General features: G+C 34.9%; 1 protein-coding gene across 1 annotated transcript; it reads right to left on the bottom strand.

The window, feature by feature from the left end:
* Positions 1-217: 217 nt before the first annotated feature.
* Positions 218-19,582, bottom strand: LOC126842890 (elongation of very long chain fatty acids protein-like). The gene is made up of 7 exons (XM_050580105.1): positions 19,309-19,582; positions 4,217-4,315; positions 3,844-4,115; positions 3,638-3,694; positions 3,304-3,546; positions 2,915-3,064; positions 218-1,823 (listed from the first exon to the last, which is right to left on the bottom strand). The coding sequence occupies exons 2-7, from the start codon at positions 4,269-4,271 to the stop codon at positions 1,521-1,523; spliced, it is 1,080 nt and encodes a 359-aa protein (XP_050436062.1). The 5' UTR covers positions 4,272-4,315; positions 19,309-19,582; the 3' UTR covers positions 218-1,520.
* Positions 19,583-23,650: the final 4,068 nt, after the last annotated feature.

The raw sequence follows: 23,650 nt of genomic DNA, 5'->3' as shown, positions 1-23,650 counted from the left end.
CACAGGGACAATAATTTTTTATTGATAATACAATTTTTTTTTTCAATTTTGAGTTGTAAACCAGACACAAATGCCTATTGTGCCACGTCTAGGAGTTTGCTTTCTTAATTTTTCTTCGCAATCACACTAGGCATATTATATAACTAAAGGATATTGGCTAAATAATATTTTTTGTTTTGTTATTCGATTAAATAAACGCAATCAAACACAATGCTCGTTTAGAAATAATATCTAACACGTTTATTTATATAAAATATATGATATATAAATAGATATATAGTTGAAAATTACAATTATTAATATATATATATATATATATATATTTATATAGTATATATTATATCTAGGTAGTCTAGGTATACCGACTAAACAAGGCAAGAGATACTGCGCACTACAACATGACTCGATTGAAATTTACATACTTAGGTAATAAAGTACATATACATTTTTTATTGACTACAAATAATATGGTATAATTAGTAATTCACCGAGTCGAACCCAAATCGTTTTGGAAAAATCATTTTACAGTCGTTATTTATCCTTTTTTTTTATTATTATTTATTATTAAACATTAATTCGTATTCGTCATGTTTATTGACTACGAAAACAAATTTAAAAAAAAAAGAAATCTTATATTATTTAATATAAGTAATTATTACTACTATTATTGTATTTTATTCCCGGGGACCTGGTGTGTAACGCACTGTGCGATCTATTGTTATTCGCTTAAACGGTAAAAAAATTATGATTACAACAATAATAATAATTATCATAACACAACTTATTTGTATATAAGAGAGAATAACGCCTAAAAAAAAATTTAAAAAAAAATAGAGAGAAAAAGAGAGAAATCATATATTTATAACAGTTACTGTACACAAAGTGACCTAACTAGCGAAACTATATATATATATATTTTTTTTTTGTATTTATTTCTTAACATCAAACGTCGTTATATAAATACAAGACCTGGTATGTTCGCCGTCTTAGAAGCGATTCGGTTACAAACATTTTTCCCGGTCGAGTCGAGAGGGACATACCTGCGAGAGAGAAATGGAGGGAGGGGGGAGAGAAAAAAAAAAATAATAATAATTATTTCGAGATATTTCACCGTCGATCCGTTTAAAAAAAAAAAAAAAACTACACAAAAACGAACACATATTAGGGAAAGAGAGAGATAGTATAGAGACACAGAGACAAACATACAGTAAATACAGTGCGAGAGAGAGAGAGAGAGAGTGATATAGATAGATAGAGAAAAACATAACAATTATTATACAAAAAAAAAAACAGTCAGTCGTAATAATATATATATATATATATATATATATATATATATATAGACATATCCGGAACGACGGCGGAAATAACCTTAAGGTTTCCAATGGAGGGAGGTGGGGGGGGGAGGCAGGATCTATTCGGGCGTTTTTATTTTTTTCTTCTTTTTTTAATCGATCAGTTTTTAATTTCTTCTTTGTGTTTTTGTTGTTGTTTTTTTTTTCTGCGGCGACCAGATCATCTCACGACGATCCGTTGACCGTGTTGGACACGTACGCCCTGTTTCGCATGGAGTTCTCGCCGGACACGAATGCCGTCTTGGGCGCGGTTTCCGTGGGGTCGGAGTACGCCTGCCCGTTGACTTCCTGGTCGTCCTCGTCGGTGACGGCCGGCAGGAAGCACGGGGTCTGCAGGTTGCTCCAGAAGGACTTTTGCGGTTCCTGCGGCTGGTTAGCCTGTTCGCTGTTGCTGCTGCTGCGGGGCTCGATGCCGTTGGCCCGGTCGGTATCGTCGCGTTTCTTGGCGTCGGCCTTGTCTTTGGCGTCCTGCGGGATCACAGAAAAAAACCGACAAAATTATAGCCACGGCGGGTGGAAAAAAAAATGGGGGGGGGAAACACGCAGACCGGAAATAATAGTAGATAGAACAAGAAGAAGTCGGTGGGAACAAAAGCGAATACGGACGTGCGACGGATAATAGACCACACACGTCGAGGAAGTGCGAATAAAACTAAAATGGAGATCAATAATATGGTAGATTAAGCTAGTAGGCGGTGGGTTTAGGTTCTTAGTAGAAGTATTTTTTTTTTTTTAATCAAAGCTGTTTAGTAGGGCCGTCGTTACAAGCAAAAAGGGAAACATGTATTTTCTTTTAAATCTGGCGTGTTTTCGAGCTGAAAGTAAACAAAACTATGGTCATCAACTATTTTAGCGTTTTAGCGTTGGTATATATATATATCTATCAGGGGGTGGCTACAGTAGTTTTAATGTGACGCAAACTGTAGGACTAAAGTCAGTCTGCCTAGTTAGAAGAAGAAAAAATACCGTTCAATATATCAACGGTAATAGTACCACAATCTTGAAAAAAACAAAAATATTTTAACATAAGGACACAGACTGTAAGAAAACCGATAGCTCACTCGGCATGTAAGCAAAAACCACGACGTCACATGACCAAAATGAAATCAGTGTGGCCACAGAACGAGTTTAAAATATCGTGTAATATAGTAGTTATCATTTAAATCTTATGGTTGACAAGAAGTTTGTACAGTTATATTGTAAAATAACTGCACAGTAATTTATATTAATTCATGCGGCTAAACCGATGCTTTTGCGCAGCCTTTATCAGTCTTTTTAAAAAAAATTCCTTTGTTCTCGGCCGGGTGAGCTATCTATTTTCATATAGTCTGTGATAAGGAGTAAAAACTTTTTTTTGTCATAATATACAGTACCAATCGCTTAACAATTTGGACTTTTTTTTTCTTATGTGGCCATACTGGTTTTAGTCCTACTAATTACTTCAATATCGCATCATACAAGCTAGTATGATATGTTAGTTCGTCTCTTTATATTATTACTCTACGATATATATATATGTTTTTTTTTTTTGGCAATAACTATTACAGCGCGTTGCTCACCTTCTTTTTGTAAGATTGTTTGTAGAAGTTGGAGAACAAGAAGTAGAACATGACGGCGTGTAACAGGATGATCCAGGCGAACGCTTGCGGGTAATCGCACTCGATGAACAGCAACTGAGACGCGTGGATGAACACCATAATGAATTGCACCTGAAACGCCAATCGTTTGGCGATTAATACGATATTGTCAACTACACGGGAGGCTATTTTTCATTATCAGCAGCGCTTCCTGCTTTTTACGGGGCACACCGGACCGGATCTGATATCGTTATATGCACTCAAACTAATACCCCCCCCCCCCACATGTCTTTCGCACTACACTCCTGTACGGTCTCTATCACCTCATCCTCATCCACATTGCATCCTACATTAAACGCATGTATAATTACCATCTGCAGGAGGGTCAGGTATTTCTTCCACCACAAGTACTTTTGCATGTGTGGTCCGATGGCGGCCAACATGTAGTACGAGTACATGATGATGTGCACGAACGTGTTGAGCAGACCGAAGAACGTGCTGTGACCGCCCGGGGTGAACTTCACGCCGAACCACACGCTCATGGGCATGACTCCGTGATGGATGACGTGCAGCGTGGATACTTGGTCGTATTTCTTGCGCATGACGAAGAAGAACTACAGAAGAAGATGACAAACAAAACGGTCGTCAAAAAGTGCGAACCAAGTGCAAAATGTGCTTTAAGTGCAGTGTCTCAGCAATACTCACGGTGTCGAAGAACTCTGTGAACTTGGAGAAGTAGTACCACCAACAGCCTCGGGCTACCTGCGCGAGTGATAAAAAAAGTGTTACACGGCGTCACGGGTATGCAATCTCGGTACACGGCCGTGCTTTGGCCGTCGGTCGACAACGGTGACGGCGCGGCGCGGCGGACATGCCAGTTAATAATAGTAATAATATCACACGCTTCTTACCCGCATGGCTTCGGGAGATGTGGAATAGTCGACGGGTTGACACCTGAGGCTGTAGCCTCGGCCCCATGCCGCGTCCCAGGCTTCCCAGAAGATCCACGTGGAGAAGATCACTTGGAATAGATTGTATACGATCAACGTCTTCCTCAGCTGGAACGGCTTGCGGTCTCTCATCAGTCTTGGTCCCACCACTTTGACGATGAACGCGTACGACAGACACGTTATTAACGTGGGCAGAGGGCCGCTCATCAGAAACCAATCTTTGACCCTGGGGTCTGCGAAAGCACAACGATAACGTTAAATCACAGATTCGATATTTTATTGAAAATAATAAAATCTAAATTAATAAATTATTAAAAAAAAAAAATGTAATTACCACTATAGTCGTTCATTAACGTGTTGTAACCTTGTGCGATTGTACTGAACACCATCTTGTTTGTTTTGGGCGTTTACAGTTTTTTAAAAGAAATTAAATCTAAAAAACAAACAAAAACATTATTCGTAAGTTTTAAATAATATTTTTTGCGTTACTTAATCCCCTACAGCAAAACAAAAAAAAATGTTCAAAATGCTATTATAACAAAAAATATTCAACACTATTCAATAATTACAAGAGTATTTTTTTATTAAATTAGTTTTCGACGAATAACGCGATTAAAGTTAATTTATTTAACTAGCTTAGTACAACTTTATAATACGTTGATTGCGTTACTTAACCTTTTGCTATTCGTTATTTATTATTCGCATAGTACATATTATTTACAAAGTCATAGTATAATAATTTCAGTATAAATAGAATTTCCATTGTGATTGACAACTAATCAAAACAAAGACAATCCATTGTGGCATGTAGAAAATAATCTTACCTAGATATTTGTTATTGTAATATTATGTATGTACAGTTAATAATTAATGAGCATACACATATTATATAATATTGTCGCAGTAACACCATAAACAATGTATAAAACGGCGAATAGTCCAACGCTATGTAAGTCCGGATTGTGATGCTAAAGTTAATTGCCAAAACAATTTTGTCTGATGTCTTGTGCGTTTGATTGTGTAACAGAATTTTTGCTGAATATATCTTAGACCCAGTGTCGGCGAAAAGCAATGTTTGAGTCGTTTTTCGTTGTCCAACCCTTAAGTATTGTTTGGTTAGCTAACAGGATAGTTGGGATATGCGATAATAATTGTCAATATCGTTATCATCGTTTGTCAGAGGAAACTTCTAGATGTCATAGCTATTTTTAATTCGCACACGGTGTCGAGCCAGGCAGCAGTGGTTAAACAAGCGATTACCAAACGTCACACGGCCCGAGTACGTGCAGATTTTTTAATTTTTTTTATTATTCGGTTTGTTTTTTTTTTAATTTAATCAAATAACCGTCTGCCCGACGTTACCACCAAACACCGCGGGGACCGCTACAGCCGCACAGCCCACAACAACAAATTACTTTTCGGTATATTATTATTATTGGCCCCTCGACACACTTGTGGAATTTCTACAAAATCTAGATAAGTTATACACGTGTATATTGAATATGACTGGTTATACCCGGTTAAACCCTGTCGTCGGAGAGAAAATTCTGAGTCAATGAATGTTGACCTTTCCGGTATTATCGCGTTTTGTAGTATTTGTTATAACCTAACCTAACCTTACGGAAAAAGAGTGTATATATTTTTTTTCAGTAGTAAAACATCATTATGTTTTCGGTATTTGCATACAACTATCGTATGCCAACAACGTGCCGCCGTTGGTAGCTAGCAAATATTTACATGGTTACACACTTTAATCACGCGTTTGGAAAATTAACATATAGTGTTTTTATATGTTTTTCAAACGATTTATGCCAGTTAGTTATTCATCGAATTAATATATTTCTTATAAATAGATTTTATAAAACGAAAAAAAATGTATCAAACTAATTTAGGATGCAGATATTTCCATAATTTCTCATACGTTGAATATCTCCCGACCAACAGAATATAAAAATTATTTCGCCCATATGTTTCAAACATAAACAAACTGATTGAAATTACTACAAATTTCTAAAAAGTTTAATCACAAAAGACTCAAAATATTTGTCTTCTTGAATCTTCAATTTTATTATGTAATTCAACAGGGATCGCATTTAACTTGAGTTAAGTTTTACTTAAAAAGAAATAATTGTTACAATTTTAATATTAAAAGTCTTAGTTTAATTTATTTTTATTTTTTTTAAACAGTTTATAGCTTTAACGTCTTGAAATTTTACTAGCTATACCTGCACACTTTATTGTACAAATGGTTAAAAAAAAAAAAAGTATTTGGAAATACCGTTTCAAGACAACTTTCATAATATTGGTACTTGGTCATTATTATTATAGGCGTTGAACGAACAAGTGATTGTGCAGTGACTAGGTTAGACTTGCGATGTGTCAAAAATAGGTTGTTTTAAGAGGGAAAGAAAACAAAATTACAATATTATTATCAGTATGAATAATTTTGGTAGAAAATAATTAATTTGGTCATAAGTAAACTTTGTTAGTTAAACAACATTTTTTTTTTTAACAGTTGTAAGTATGGACAGGACAAACGTGTTCGGCGACGGTTCCACGCGATTGTATTGTACCGTGTTTTGTGTACATCACAACCGTGATGTTGACTGGTGTTTTTTATCTTTAAAAACTCAAAACAATAATATGGTCAAATCATAATGTATTTTCCATTTACGACAGAAACACGGCCGCGGGGACAGGCGTCGCCGGAATTCCGCCGTGGGAGAGAAATCATTGCGGGAAATCACTTTTTTTTCTTTCTTTCTGCTCCTTTTATTGTTCCAACGAATTCTTCTACGCTAAATCAATAAATACACGGCCAAGACGAAGACGAACGAGACAACTACTGATTTTTAACCGCAACGGTACAATACAACAGCTATACGACAAACATCTACATTGTCGGGGACGGGCATAGCCGACTTATAGTCTACCAGTTAAGATACTTTAGTTACCGGGGGAAAGATATTGGAGAAGGTGTGCGAGGCGCCATATTTAATAGATCTAAGAATTGTACACACTTTATATGTAATAGAGAAACACAGTTTAAAACAACCTCTATTCTGTATAATATTGTACACAAACTAGGAAACCGCGAACGGTCGTTGGACATATGTATTGCGTGACTCAAGGAATTCATGTAAAACACTTATATTGCCTTATGAGCTTTATGAAATGTAATTGCTGAAAAATTCTATTATATCCGTCAATTAACAGCTTGTCTGTATGCGGTTGTGTGTATTAAACAGGCCGTCTAATATGAGTTATGCCGCCACTCGCCACAACCGATTCCATTAACACAATTTATTATTTTAATGTGTATTGTGTACACAATGTATTTTACACTGGATTTTTACAGAAAAACAATATTATTATTACTTCTAAAAAATTATAATAATTAACAAGCCGGTCGGCGATTAAAATATGTATTGTTTTTAGATGTACAAAGTAAATAGTAATTATTTTTCTTAATTTTTGTTCTGGTGACCTTGTCGGCCAGTCATGTTGCGTTGGTTTACTATCCTACACAATTATTTTTTTGTTGTGGTTTAATGGAAAACATTCGTGTATACATAGTTATTAAATTTATCTAACCTAACGATAGTGTTAAATGATATGAAAAATAAAAACTATTTGACAATGTAACATTAATGAATTATAATGAATATATTCGATAATGTAAATATTGTAACAATTTCAATAAAATATATTGATTTTACGACGAATTATCCTTAAAACGATTTTAAAAATACTTTAATGCGTTCATTGACTATATTATAACGTCATCGGTCGAAAATGTCAAATAACATCTTTAAAAAATTGTATGGTAAGAACTATAGCCAATGCTTGTATAAATTAATTATGATTTATTTTATTCGATACAAAAATATACCTATAAATTATACTATCTACTTCATACTTGCTTATCTTGAATATTAAAACACCTTGGCGTGTTTATGACTAAACATCTTCTGGTTGATTTACATAATATTACTATATGTATACTGTACAGCATACTAAACAATATGAATTTGGTCATAGCGCGAGTACTATTTTCAGAGGTCTGTCAGTTACATCCAATATCTTATATACGGACAATATCTTTGTCAATTAATTTATTTACCTATACGATAAGCATACATGCTTACTACAAAATTGTATTCCATACTTAAGCTGATATGAAGAAAATGTGTCATGTATTATATTTTGCCTGTTAGTATATCATCTCTAGTTATGGCAAAAGAAGTTTTCCTAGTCTTAACCAGTAACGGTATTTAACCTAACCGTAGTTTATAATTATTAATGGTAGATATCTACTGCAAAAACATACGAATGGGTGTGATAAAAACAAATTAAACACAAGTAAACAAACACAAGCTATTCGCAATGTCCACACGTGCATAATATAGTATCGTGTACTCGCTTACTTATTTATACCGACCAGTCCGTTAATGCACAGTACGTCTTATAATAATTACTGAAGCGCGCGTGTAAGATAGAAAAATAAACTCATTACAATAATAATTACTATTATTGTTATTTCACAAACATCGTACACAATTTTCCCCGGATCCACGTGGGCAGCTCGGATAGGTACAAAGAGGAAACAACCGTAACGATATGAGTTGTATATTATACATAATAATGTATATAAACGTTTAGGTACACATACTCGTACTATACTACTGTACATTGCAACGGTTTCTTATGCGTGTAAAAAAAAAACCATTGGAATACCTATTATATATTTTTAATTTTGTCAACGAATTATTTTATTTTTTCTTCCAAACTGAGTTTAAACGCATTTTAATCGAATTTATTTTTATGAATAAAAAAAATTGTCGTTTACACATTTTTCATTGATGCAGTGTCTCGGGCAAGTTAAACATAAAAAATTAAAAAAAAAAAAAAGAGGTTTCCCTTCCCGGTAAACGTATTTTTTTACCGATACACAATTGTAAATATAAATATAATATTATGTTTGTTACTTAATTTTCGCTGAACGCGAATTCGATCCGAGTGAAAACGCTTGTCGAGTCGAATGGTCGGTCTTGTTGTTGTTTTTTCTTTTTCTACTGTAATTATTTTGTTATACACGTCAACTTGACCGACGAATCAGCGTTGACGATATAGATGTTATAATACAATAATATTGTACAATGGTTGTGTCGTTTTAACATCCACATAATTGTTTCGTATGAGATACACGGCAAAACATAGTACCCTACCAATAAACAGCGTTGCGTGCACCATATATATTATCAAAAAGAGTTCTTTTTTCTTTCTTTCTCCCTACTGCTCTGAAATTTTCTCTTGTACAAACCCTAACTGCCGAGTGGATTCGGGTCTTTGCTGCAAACGACAAAGGAAAATTTGACATCAGTGTTTATAGCTTCTTGGATTCGAAAAAAATAGATATAATACTATGTAGATAGTGCATGGGGTTAGAACCCCTTCGGTTTGCCGTCCAGGCGATTTCTGTCGTCTAGCGAGGTTAGACGAAAATCCACAAACTGGTATTCAACACGTTCATATTAGATAGAACAGCTATTAATGGTCTACGGGATCGCTTGAACCCGTTTGATCGCTAAACCCGGTCGTGCAGCTAACGCAGTTAATAATAAACGCCACGAGTCGATTGACTCAAGGACGTGCGTTAACGCCAGAAGAAAGTTTGCCCGGACAACCTTGACCATCGTCGGTACTGCCGTTTTAAATAAAACCACGTGTTGATGCCGGATTTTTTTTTTAACTCCAAAAAACACACACGGGTTTGTAGTTTTTTATTTTTTAGGGTATTTTCGGTTTACCGCAAACCCTGTCCGAGTGCCATGTCGTTGGCAGCAAACAAACAACCCACAACAGCTATACAACTCAATCGTATTGGTGAAAGAGAAGGAATAAAACACATACGTTTCTCATCGGTTCTTTGGCCGTCCGTGGAAAACCTAGAGGACCTAAGAGGACAAGACTACTTAGACAGGATACTGTGTTTTTTTTTTTTTTAATTTGTATTCCAATACAACCAACAATTATTGTCGTTACGGTCGGGTCGTTACGTCAGTGGTCGGCAGCGGCGACCGGTTATCGAATTTGGCACGGTCCCGAGGCGATTTTGACTGCACGACAATCGGTCACACTTTAACGAGATATCACGGTTTTTTCTTTTTAATAGAACATGCAAACACACACACACACACATGCATAGAGTTTATCTACGTTGAAAATAATAATGCGGCACTTAACAGGTCAAGCGGTCCATCTGCGCGCGGGGCACGGCCCCCATGGCACGTGTCTCAACCACCTCCTACGCGGGCTTCAGGCTTTTCGTTCGGGCCAAAGTCAAAATTAGCATTGCCCGACGTACTTAAACACCGGACGGAATAGCGCACACGTGTGTGTCTTAAATGCATCTGTCTCACAGGAAACGTGTTAAGAAAATCACCGCATGTCCTCGAACCTCGAACGGCTATAGTGGTGGTTTTAATGTGACGCAAACAGTAGGACTAAATACTACAGCATGCCTAATTAGAAGGAAAAAAAATACCGTTCAATATATCGATGGTGATAAGTCGTCAACGACAACGGTATCTTGGACAAAACAATAACAATATATAATTAACATCAAGGGGAAAAACTTATTTTATCATTTACAGACTACCGATCGCTTAACGATGAGGACATTTTCTTTCTTTTGTGCGGCCATACTGGTTTCAGTCCTTACGTTTACTTCACTTTCGCATACAGGCTACTGTCTAGTACATGTTCATGCTCGTCTCTCTGTTTCCTTAAATTTGTACACATCTCGTAGGAAGCTATTAGTGAGAATTATTTTACAGACCGAATATGGGCAATTACGGTACATTTTGTAAGCTTTGGAAAACACTAGCGACATTGTTGTGCGTTTATCGAGGAGTCATATCTTCTGCCCCGACCACCCTTGAATTTTCCTAGCACAAATTTTGCCGTTCACGCTTTAAACGCGCTAGTTCTGACTTCTGTGGGCAAACATAGGGGCTGTGGCCGCCTATACACCGTCCGACTATTATGATATTTTGACACGGTGATATTGCGGATTGCTGACAACGGAGTATACGTTAACATTTTTTTTTTTTTGTTCAGTCTACAACCTACTTACGTCCAGCAAGTGTTGTCGAGCCCGTCAGGAATTCGAATTGCCTCCCACCCTCTCCGCTACCTTCCCCCCACCCCACCCCCGAACCAAGTCGGGTGTCACGTGGACTTAAGTGTCGTTCTAGCACAATTTTACTGAACGACATTGGCGTGTGTATAACAATACCGTGTTGTCGCTTCCTCTATTGTTTTATTTTTTTTTTTTTTTGTCCCCTTTTTAGCACGGGAGACACATTTCTCTTGACAAAATTATCATCGCGCTACTATATATTTTACTCATAGGCACAATATTTCTGTTTGTGTGTAAATATAATATATATATATATATATACATATATGTACTATAATATGTATTGTGTATAATAGTAATAATAATAATAAACAATAATAATATGAAGAAACGTGACCGAGCAGCGTTATTAAAACGAAGGCAAATATTTTTTTTCTTCCAAAGCAAAACGGTTTTTGACCATTTTATATTATGCAATCGGTCGTGTGTGTTTGTGCGGAGTAAACAAAACATACAAAGCGGTCGCACGCGATTTGAAGACTAGTGAAAGTTCTACGGTGCAGATAAAATCCAAAATATATTACTTTTGTGCTCCGCGTTGAGATGATTTCAATTAGGTATTTTAAAAAAACCGAAAAAAAATGATATGGACAAGAAATCAAAAACTACTACTACGGCCCCTAACGACGAGAGGAGAGGGAGAAAGAAACGGGAGTCTTCCTGTATGATTGTTTAGAAATCTATAAAACTTTACTATCATATTTTGTTCAGTGTTGAATATACAATATATTAATATACAATATCAATATATGTACATGCGATATGATGGTGCTTGACTTGTCTGTTGAGGTCAACACCAAATTTAACTACATAAAGAACATATTTTTTTTTCCTTAATTAATTCGTTCATTTTAAGTCGTCGATGCCAGTTAACCGGCACGTGCTCGAATTATAGTTGTCGGAATGTCAAGTTATTATAATAATAGTAATAATGATTTGTTGTTTTTTCTTCCTAGTTTTAACGTCAACGCATATTGTGCTGTAGATAATGTAAAAAACTAATAACAACCCTGTAAACTACTCAAAAACTAGTCCCGGCCACTACCGGTCTCGCAAAACGGGTTATTTAAGTTCGATTTTCACATACATGTTATACTACATTATATAACTATGTGTTAAGTTCGAACCCAGACCGCTTGGGCCGACCTTGCAACCTGTATACCTCGGATGAACGACTATTGTCTCGGACAAGAACAAAGTTAATGACAAAAGACGATCGCCTTGTGAATTTCAGGAAATACTAGTAGACGCGCCAGAGCTGTTTTTTTATTGGTATACAAATATGTATATATATATATATATATATATCAGAATATTTAACTTTTTTTGAAGTCACGCACGGTGCGGTTTTTGGGGTGAAGCGAGTCATGTATAATGTCTAGAAAACTTATTTGTTCTTCCAGTACTCTCTTCGTTTGTTGACTCGAAAAAAATGAATGCGACCCGGTGCAACGTCCGGGAAGAATTCTTGGGAGATAAAAATATACTGGTCGACTTTAATATATCGTAGATAAACAAATGGCAATAAAAACTGACACACGTTTCTCGATAAAGAAGCAATTTTAGTGTTGCGCCAATAAACCCTTAGATGGATTCGAAAGGACTGCGCTGGAAAACAAAGGTACCTACGCTCCATTCGATTGACTATTTTCACGAAAACGCACTGTGCAAATGGAACGAGGCTAAACGTCGTCTCACTATATGATAATATAATACAATGTCTTTAGTTGGCGAAAAATTAATATTATGTAGTTCAATAATTGCGGGCGCGATTGTCGTGCCTCGTCCGAATCGTATTATGCTTTTTATTGAATAAAATGCGAGTGTACCATTGCTGTTATTATACATACGTTCGCATTGTACAAGCCGTATATCATATGAAATATATATATATAAATAAAATGGAGTACACGAGTGTACAATATCAGCTGCTAAACACACGATACCATTATCGAGTGTGAGATTCCGGCGCAAGAACCTTGATCCGTTTTATATTTTCAACCAGTTGCAATCTCATTGAAAAGCGGTTTAATTACGAAGAAAACTATAATGATAAAAAGACGTCGTACACTACAATGTCGTTAGGTTACCAATAATGAGTTTTCCTCGGCGCGGGTATAATAATAGTAATTATAATTATAATACCGACACATCGCACAATATTATATTGAAACTATGTTAGTTTCCTAAAGCCTGAAACCAAACAACAAATATTACAGTAAAAAAAAACACGTATAATTATTTTGTCGAATATAGTAGTGCCTACGTTACATGTATAATATACACATACATATATTATAAATAAATATAATAACATTGAATTCATTACACCGGGAAGGCACCGCATGGGAGATAAATAAATTATTTACGATTATTTTATTAATAAAAAAAAAAATAGACAAGATCTCTTCCATCTGCGCTCAAGTTCAATCCGAAGGCGTGTTACATCCGCGTTAAGAAAAAAAAAACTTGAAAATTTCAAACGCTTAGGTGCGTTTAAGTTTTTCACATCATTGATTTGAAGCAATTAATACCGGTTGCTGTACACACAAAGACCACTGACGGCTTCCACAAGCGTTGTAGAAAATTATTAAGGTTTTTTGCTGCCAAAAACAAATTTCTTCCATTCCCATTTGGTATCACTTATCTGACATGTCACTCTTGACCACGTTTGATTTGTGAGGTCTTTCCCTCGTGATCAAACGGCGCCTGTTCACTCTAATTTTGTAATTTACAGCTGTGATATCTCAGCTGTACAGCGCTATTACATTTAATTGTACCTTTCCAACAGTATCTTGCTTGGGTCGTGCGTAGGTGGCACACAATCTATGGCCATTCTGTTAAGTTATTGCGATAATAATTAGAACGTTATGCGCGTTGGCCGGTCGGCCTAGCCCTATAAATATATCATCTTACCGGCAAGAGAAACGGTTTCAAAATACATATTTTGAAAATAACACTGCGAGCTATCGCTCCTCAGCCTAGTGATTGGACTACATAGGCACACAATCAACACAAGCCCTCCTCGACGGTTAACATTGACCGTTTCGAGTATGCCACCTTAGAAATAAACTATTGTCGTCGTCCAAACCAGATTTTGTTATTGAACGAATTCGGTTTGTAAATAATAATTGTCGTTGCGGTTAAACGGCCGACAGTGAACAGCCAGAAGTTGTTGGTCATCGCATACATAAATATATATATATATATATATATATATATATATATATTATGTTTTGTATTGTTTACAAATAGTTTTGCTTCGTGTGTGCTTATGCACTAATAGCACGATAATAAACTAGTATTTGGTCCTATTCATATACTTTCTCCTTGCCCTCGGTTCGAACCGTGATATCTGCCGGGTCAACAAGACCTATGGAAATGCGCTCGACAGTGCGTTGCAAGTTTGACCAATAAAAAGAAAATTAACTGTGGACCGTCACCTTATTGATCGTTGTAAAATTAAGTACACACCAGCGACCGTTCACCCGTCGAAATAGATGCAGTCCGTGTATGATCTACATAATATTGTGCTCTCTGCAATAACAACATTGCCAAACGTTACACGAGTCATCTGAGTAGGCATAATAACGCAACAGCGCCAACGACACACTAACGACCGACCGGCTACTGAACACTATATTATTATGTTATTAGAGGGTTTCGAAATCGGTCGAATTTGGTGTCAAAAAAGACAGATTACCCACCTGAATGGCGCCAATCTAACCAGTCGATGTATGTATATATATATAGTCCGATCGACCCTCAAGCACCTAGTACCCAAGGCCGACAGCTAATCCGAGTTCGGGCGTTGACTCCGTTTTACGATGTTGGGCAAAATGCAGATATTATTTAAAATGTTGAAAATCCCAAACCGAAACGCCTTAAAATAGTTATTCGCCAATCTGTTCTCTCTTTGCATTTTTTATTTGTTTTTTGACAAGATTGATCTTCGGCGTGGGTAGGAAAACATGGGCCACCACGCTGTCACCTGTGGTACGTGGAGGAAGGAGTCGATTGCGGTAATACGAAATGATTATTTCACATAGTTCCAGATGACAACAATGGAAGTCTACAGAGAAAAAAAACCACTTGTAGTGCACAAAACAGAGGCAATATGTATATATATATCGTTCTCGAGAGACCATTACAAAGCGATATCGTCTTTCTCGGACGGCAGATCTACAGTTAGGTTAGGTTAAGATATATATATATGTATATGGGTACAAGATCTACGTGTATATTGTGATTCCGTCATCGGTGTATAGTGGCGCAAGCGTCTTGGAATTGATTTGGACGCCACGTATTGGGTCAAGGTGGACTCTGCACGGCGTAATACCGAGCTCGACCTTGCGAACAGCACAGCTATGCCCGTCCATCACACTCGGTCGATCTGATCCGCTGTTATGGTCGGGTGTATTAACTTGCCGTGATTGACTTGATGTATTATAATGTACGTTTGTACATTATGGGGATTATTTTTTTATCCACGGCAAAACAGAAGTCGCCGGTCCGGAGTCAACGACACGCGAACAGGTTACTATAGACCGCCATTACACGTTTGTTAAGGTCGAAGAAAAAATTAAGTTCCATTTCTAAACACTGAATCGACTTCGGGTTAGGTCCCTTTGACGAAGGACTGTTGCGCACATTTGTTTTAGTTGTCTTTAAAAAAAAAACAATAGCAAAATCCAGTCACTAACATTATACATACACCCCTAGGCTTGGGGTTTGTATTCTGGACAAGTTTGTAATAATAATTATGTTAATTCCAATGGAATATTAAGTTAGTTACAAGTTAAATTTTAATCGCATTTTCAATTAAATAAACTTCATTTACGGAATCTTTTAATTGTTAAATGTGAATGCATCCAATTTTTTTTTAAAAATATGTGTAATTACATTTCTTGTATTCGTTTACTTAATTGCCCGACTTGACCGTATAATACTCGATTGGAGACAATTAACCGTTAAATTAAAACTAAAACAACGAAAAGAAAAAAGTCGTGAAGTTGTTTTTTATCGTTTGTTGACTTTTACAAACAATGCACGTTAATTATATAATAAAACACTCATTGCCATTCTACGCGTTATAAAATATGTATCACATAAACTGACCTAACCTAACAAACCTAAATTATGAGAAAATGTTTTCCTATAACACTTGGGGGGGGGGGGTGAGGGGTGGACAGGCGGACAGCAAAGTATAAAATATAATACTTTTATTTTATTTTTTATTATAAGCATTTTAATACAATTTTTTGGGCATTAATAATAATATTAAAAAATATATATGTGATCACTATCTGTTGACGGCCATCGGAAATTATCATTGCTGTAACAATAATAATATAACCGCCATAATAATAATAATGATGATAATAAGTGGATGGCTAATTATGAAAAACGGGTTTTCCATAAAGAGTTATTAATAATTTATGCGCGTCCAGATTAAGTAATGTATGATTTTTTTTTCTCGGTCGCGATAATAATAAAATGTACCTATAGTGTTCTTACACGGTTTTAGCAAGTAACCAAGGTGATGTATTGAGATATAGGGTTCAAGTAGATTTTATATCTTTTCTATATATTGAGATATACTTCTTAAGAACGGTTGTAAACAATACTGACGTAAGCGAAAAACGTTATTCGGAATAATTATTGTAACTCATGACCACGCATGGATTTTAGATCATTTTTCAGATATTAATTAATCGTAAAAAACCATAACTAGCATATGTTAATAGATATATTATGTGAAATAGCACGCGAATGTGGTCATTTTGTTGTCCATTTGATATTAATAAAATTATTATTTACAACGCAAATAATGTTTTCACAAAACGGGCGTCGGATGTATTGTATATAACAATAGCTAGCTGTCCAATCACAATAATAACGTTTAAGTATAATAATTTTATAATATTTTTCGAAACGTTCATCTTGTAAGTAGTTTTAATCGACCCGTGTCAAGGTGACGGGGACGAGCAGACAACACTTTTATAACGTCTGTAGTATGTATATTGTCAATAAGTTATAATTATATCACAATCGTGATCATGAATATTGATCGATTCAATTTAAGCCGTAAGATGATTTTTTTGTTGAAAAAATGAATTAAACATTATACGTTAATTTTTTTTTTTTCAAAACACTTAACCTTTATAAATAATACACAATCAATAGACATAACATGTAAAACGTCGTATGGTCTACGAATGAAGAAGATAAAGAATTGGCGCACGCTCTCATTGTTTAATTATTATTATTACGGTATAACGTATGCTAATAAGATTGTAAATGATGATATAAACAAAGCGACAGGTTGCATATTTTATTTTGCCACCCGAAAGGTTAAGTGCAAAAAACACGTGCTTCATCCGAATATTAAACATTATTACCATATTTTCCAAGTAGTACAGTAAACCAGGTCAATCAAACGAGCTAATTTTGTTCGTTATAGACATATATATTTTGCTATTGTGGCCAAACTGTAAAAATTGATTTTTTTTAAATGCCAGTGATTTTCAAAATCTGATACACATATATATATACGAACTCGAGTAGCTAATCAACTAGTTTTTGTAAACCGTTTAATGTGCGTGTACAATTTTAGTGAAAAGGGACATACATGTCAATTTGGGGTTGAAGTTTGAATTAACCATATTACACACCAGTGTTGTACTTTTGTTTGTGCCTTTGTGTTATAAATGACGTTGTGTAGGTTGTATATTTTCGGAATTTACATAAAAAATAAACGAATCTTGTTTTCCTTATACCCGGAAAATAAAAAATCGTACCCTCTGTTTGCACTTAAACGGTTCAACTATAATAACAGTTAACAATAGTCATACGAAATGTCCAAGACCAAAAAACGTACATTGCGCTGTGTTGTATAGACACGGTTGTGGCATGCCGCTCGTTTTATCCATTTCGATCACGGCTCGAGACACGTGTGATAAAATATTTAATTAGTGGACCATGGTCATCCGGGCCAGGAGGTTTGACCGTTTGAGCAACCGGCGACGACGACGACCTGCAACGTTTACCGCCGTTTCGACACAGGAGACCCGCGCGCTCAAAAAATCATTCTAAACATTATCGTTACAATATTATTATCTTTTTCGATTCGTCGACCTATTGTGTTTTGGTCGCGGTTTTCAAGGTTTCCGCCGTGTGTGTACACAGCCTAAGTGGAAAAACCCCCAAGAGTATTCGCGGTCACAGGGCGACCCAGACGAATCCGGACGGAAGCCGACCAACCTAGTACACCGGCGCCTGGTATCGTGTCTGCCTTCCCATGAACATCCCTTCAGCCGCTCCCCGAGTAGGCGACCTTGGCTTATTGTAATATGCTAACGGTCAAAATTGCCAAAGCTCAAGTATGGAAAAAAAAAGGGGCAGTGGGGTATTATACCCTTATCGAACCCGAGCACTATTGTTCCATCGTTTTGTATCAAACGTATTTAATTTTTTAGCGTTATGTTATAGTAAAGTGATGGGGGGGGAGGGGTTACTGCAATTAAATGGGACAAGTGCAACCGAACAATTTATACAGTTGTACTTGACCCATCAATTTACAAAAACATTTTACGTATGGCTTTGGACAAAAACGGTTAAGAGCTTTTAGTGGAAACAAAAATTAAACAACTTTTTGCAACGGTTATAGTTGTTTATAAAAATGTTCGGTAATGGTAGTCCGAGGTTCCCAAGACATGCACTTCATTAAAAGTACACGTTAAAATTTTATTTTAATTTAACCAAATTATACCAATATCGCGATAGACGTAGTCCTGTCCTATGTCTGCGTGTACCGTAGGTCACTTTTGTGTATCGCAGACTTTTATATTCTATGCACCCAACCGACCTCAACAGTCGTCCCTGTCGTTCCCTGCTATGACAAACCATCTAAGTAGTTCAGAATCCACTACAGCCGATGAGTTCGAAGTGTTGTACAAATTGTACAGCTAGTCGATCGAGAATTATTCCGTTCAAACGCTTTGTTTTATTTATTTATATATTTTTTTTTTTTTTGAAAATTGTCCAAAACTGTGCATTACGAGTGTTTTATATTTTACTAAGAAAAAATGTATATACTACGAACTTTCCAACGGGGTTTCTAGACAAAATCGCCAGATTTAGACTTTCGATGTCGGGAAGGTATGGTTTTTTTTTTGTATTAAGATCCAACATGTAATAATAATCCGTAAATTACAACTCACCGTACTCTGGACGACGACGATATCCTTTTGGTGAACGCGCACGTTATCCGACTTTGGCGGGAGACTGTATAGTGGTGTGTCAACGACGCCGAACACTTTCTTCGAGAAAACAAATTATTATTATTTTTTTTTTTATTCTCTACGGTATTAGCTAAAATTAAAAAAAAAATCGACTCTTGTGCCGATAGAGCTATATCGATGACGATTATAGGGTTGACGGGACCGTCGGTCGTTCGGTCGCGCGTTCGCCGTACGATTACCACGAGTAGCTGACGGCACGGTCGTCTTTAGGCAACCGACCTCTGCGTCTCTTCCCTACTCCTCCGGTCCGGCCGGGTCCCGTCCGGTGGGGACGATGGCGTTCTTTTCGCTGAAACCGGACTTTCCTTCGCAACAATTGCAAACACAACCGGAATGGCGCAGCGGAAAACGATAGGAACAATTTTCAAGAAATTGGAAATAAAAAAACCACACCGAACCTCGATCCTCTCTCCCGCCCCTCGTTCGTAGATATTACACCTACCTATGTCGCGTACAAAGTTTTCAGATAATAATATCTCAATATAGTCAAGTGCTTAGTGCAGTGCAAAAAAAAAAACTGGACGGACGCCAAACGCGTTTGGCGACGACAGCCTCGGATCGACTTGACGAAACGTACCCACCCGTGTACTCCGTTAGCAGCATAAACGAAATCGACAGTGCCCAACCAGTATTGAAATTAATAATTATTATTGTTTATTACACCGCTATTAGGTATAATATAGTATAGTAATATTATAAGCACGTTAATATCGACACAACCGCATAATATTATATTAAAATTATACTATTATTGTAATACGCGACGACCGGTGTGTGGCAACGCATGTCACGACTGAATCGTTTAATTTTACGAAAGGTGATAAGTCACAGTTTTGTTGAAAATTACTTTTTTTTTTTTAATAAAATATATTATTTTCTGTGGCTGTAGACGGATCGTTTATATTTGAAATTCTACGACAGCTCATTTTATTGTGGCGATTCAAACATTTAGTTCCTATCAACGATTTAAGTCATAATAGAATATATTGGTAAAGTAGTTGTGGTTTACATCACTCAATTGCACACAATCCCGTTTATGATTTAGTAATTTTATTTATCTTAGGAGTTGAGTAACTCGTTTGTTACTGTTGGCTAAAAAAATAAATTTTAAAAAATTGGTATTCCAAAATTTAAATAAGTATATAAGAATTTTTTGACTAAACCCCTTTCATAAATAATAATCGATTCAACGTCCCTGTTGGTAGAAGAGGTCGCCAAAAAGCAGCCAATCTAAATTTTTCTGACATTAAAGTTATTGTTTTCCAAAAGGCTCTATGCGATGCATTTTCCCAGCATTTGGATTTTTGATAATCATTTTTGAATTTACACGTTTACTGGTCTAACTGGTGTTTTTAGAAAAAAATTTACATTTGTCTTTTTATAAACCTTACCAAAACAACAAAAAAATGATTTTAATATTTTCCAAAATAATATTAAAAAGTTTTTAATATATTCAAATCGCACTTTAAGAGGATATTAAATGTTTAAAGTGAAATATTAAGCGAAATTTTGTTTAAATGTTATTGAAATATAGAAAAACATTCTTATTAAATTTAAAACATTGAACACAATTTGGCTAATAACAACATATTTTTGTAAATAATACTTTATCTCCTAATCAAATATGATTTTAAAATAATAACACATTTTAGACAATATTTAAAAAACATTAACATTACTTAACTGCATACTAGATAAGTAGGTATTAATGTTTAGAGTTCTTATAGCTTCCACGTGAAGCTGAAAAGATGTCGATTTTACAATAGTTTTTTTATTTTTTAATAGTGTTAAAGTTGTTATACTGACAAAGTGACCTTCATTTTTTTCAAATTTGAATTTTCAAACGCTCAAACGTTGTTAAAAATAATTAGGTTCAGTAGAGACGTTCACTGAACATTAATTAGGCGTGCAATTTTACCTTCAACAGCCTTACAACCAAAATTTTTCAATAACAATAACCTTATTACTCAAAAAAATGACTTTTTTTTTATAATAACATTTGCAATTTTAAGATTTAATAACTCTAAATCAGATTATGTATCTATATAAGTATATTTTATACCAGACATGTTATATTATAAATTAACCCTTCCTTTGCATATTTTTAAAGCTGTAAACATTATAACTATTGCTGAAAATTACCTAAAACTCAAGTTTCAAAAATACAACTGTGTTGGGAAACATGATATTGTAACACGATATTATAACAAATATGTTTACTATTATGCAAAAAGAGGTCAAAACAGTTACATTTAATAGGTAAATCACTCTTACCTCCACGCGATTAGTATATCAATTTTGAAAACGAATTTTGGGCGTTGGAAAGGTTTGAGCCAAATCCCCCAAATAGTACCTGCAAAATATGGAATATTAGTGTTAGAATTAAAGTGAAGCACGCCGTAGAAGATGTAGATTTTACAATAATGTGTGTGTGTGTATGTATTTGTCTATTTAAACTTACATTAAAGTAAGTGAGTTAAGAGTCTAAACTTTCGACCCAGAGAGCAAATTATGATATTTATATGTCAAACAATTTATGAAAATAGTTTAAAACATATTAAGCCAACGTGGGATTTTTAACCTCTATCAAGCTGGTCCATTAGGACCGTCGTGTATCGAGCAAGGTTTGTCGTTCGTGCCAATTATAAATATTATAAAACGACACAAAAACGAATGGCAGCTTTGTTGGTCGAAGCTTGAAGATTTAATTATTTTAAGTATTGACCGGAATATTAATGACATGATGAAATAACACTATACCGATATTCAAATGATTTCAAACGGCCGTCGAATAGTCAAGAAAAAAAACTTAAACAAAAGCAACAACCATAGATTAATTTAGTTCTACGTCCGACATGATAATATATGGGGCAATTGTAAGCAAATAGGGCAATTGTAAGCAAATAGGGCAATTGTAAGCAAATAGGGCAATTGTAAGCAAGTAGAGCAAATGTCAATGCTATTTTCTAGTTATTAAAAAAAAATTAACATTTATAGAAATTTTAATTGAAAGATTTTAATCATAAAATGGTACTCCGTTGCACTTTACATGCAATAATATAAAATTATTCCTCAGAATACTGAGTCCTGACCAACTTGTTAATTTGTAATACAAAAAATTATAGAACTGCAATATACATATTTACTTCTTACTAAAATATATCATTTTTTACTTTAACTAGAAAAAAACAGTAGTGCTTATGCCATTTTTTCGCAAACCAAAAACGTATTGAAATCTATAAAAAATAATTCTATTTTTTTTCTTAATAGAATAGTACTAACAAGTAAGTGCGATTTCAATACAATTGCGAATTGAACTTTTTTTGTTTATTAAATTGAATATATAATAATTTACATTCGTCTATTTTCAATTATTTGACCCTATCGATGAAGATAAAATAGAGACCAAGTAAGAAACTGTGTTAAAGGAGGAATTAATTTGTGTTTTGATTTAGAATATTATTTTTTATGAATATATTATATATTATAATATATTAAATGATCAAATTTTACGTTAAAGTTGACATTTCTTTTTATTAATTAAAACAAATTTTTTTTGATAATTTTTTATTTGTTACTTTTTCTTTATATCCGCGAAGATATTCCTTAATTATTTGCTTTGAAATAAAAGCAATTGGTTGGTTTTGTTGTTAATTAACAAATCTAAAATGTCTAATATAAATTAAATACAAAAATAGATATTTGGTTTAAGCCTGGCCCCCCCTCCCCCTTTCTTCTTCGTCATGTTTACTACGTTTGAGTTTTAAATATTTTTCTATTAAAACAAAAAAAAAGGAAACACTTTTAATTGATAATTAAATTTCTGGAGCTATAACCACCTCTCTCCTACACTGATTAAAAGACCTTGTTACGTTTCTACATTACACATAACCTAACGAGTTTTTGTAAAATTAAAACCACCAAAAGACATAATTTGTACGTGTAATCGTTGTATAATAATAAAGTACTTGTTTAAGTTTCGCTATATACTAGGATTCGTTTTACATTGTAAAGTAGTAAGACTGGTACAGAACGGCATAATATGTTTCTCAATAATTACACTTTATACTAAAAATTGTATGATCTACTCTGTTACATGTGTGAAATAATGTCTTACTCTACAATCTGAATAGTTGATAGAGACAACTGTAAGGACGGTATAATGTCATACAAATTTTATGTTATAAATAGTAGTATAGTAGGTGTTTAAAAAATCAAATGCATTTTTTACATATTATTTGTTGATTTTAGTTGATTAGAA

Source organism: Adelges cooleyi, unplaced genomic scaffold (genome assembly GCF_023614345.1).
Source record: "Adelges cooleyi isolate 19-005CV unplaced genomic scaffold, UGA_ACOO_1.1 ACOO_flye_CR_arks_rails_tigmint_CR_PRNA_574, whole genome shotgun sequence".
NCBI classification, from domain to species: Eukaryota; Metazoa; Arthropoda; class Insecta; order Hemiptera; family Adelgidae; genus Adelges; species Adelges cooleyi.
The sequence above is the reverse complement of the archived record's forward strand: the minus strand, read 5'-3'. Positions and strand labels throughout refer to the sequence as shown.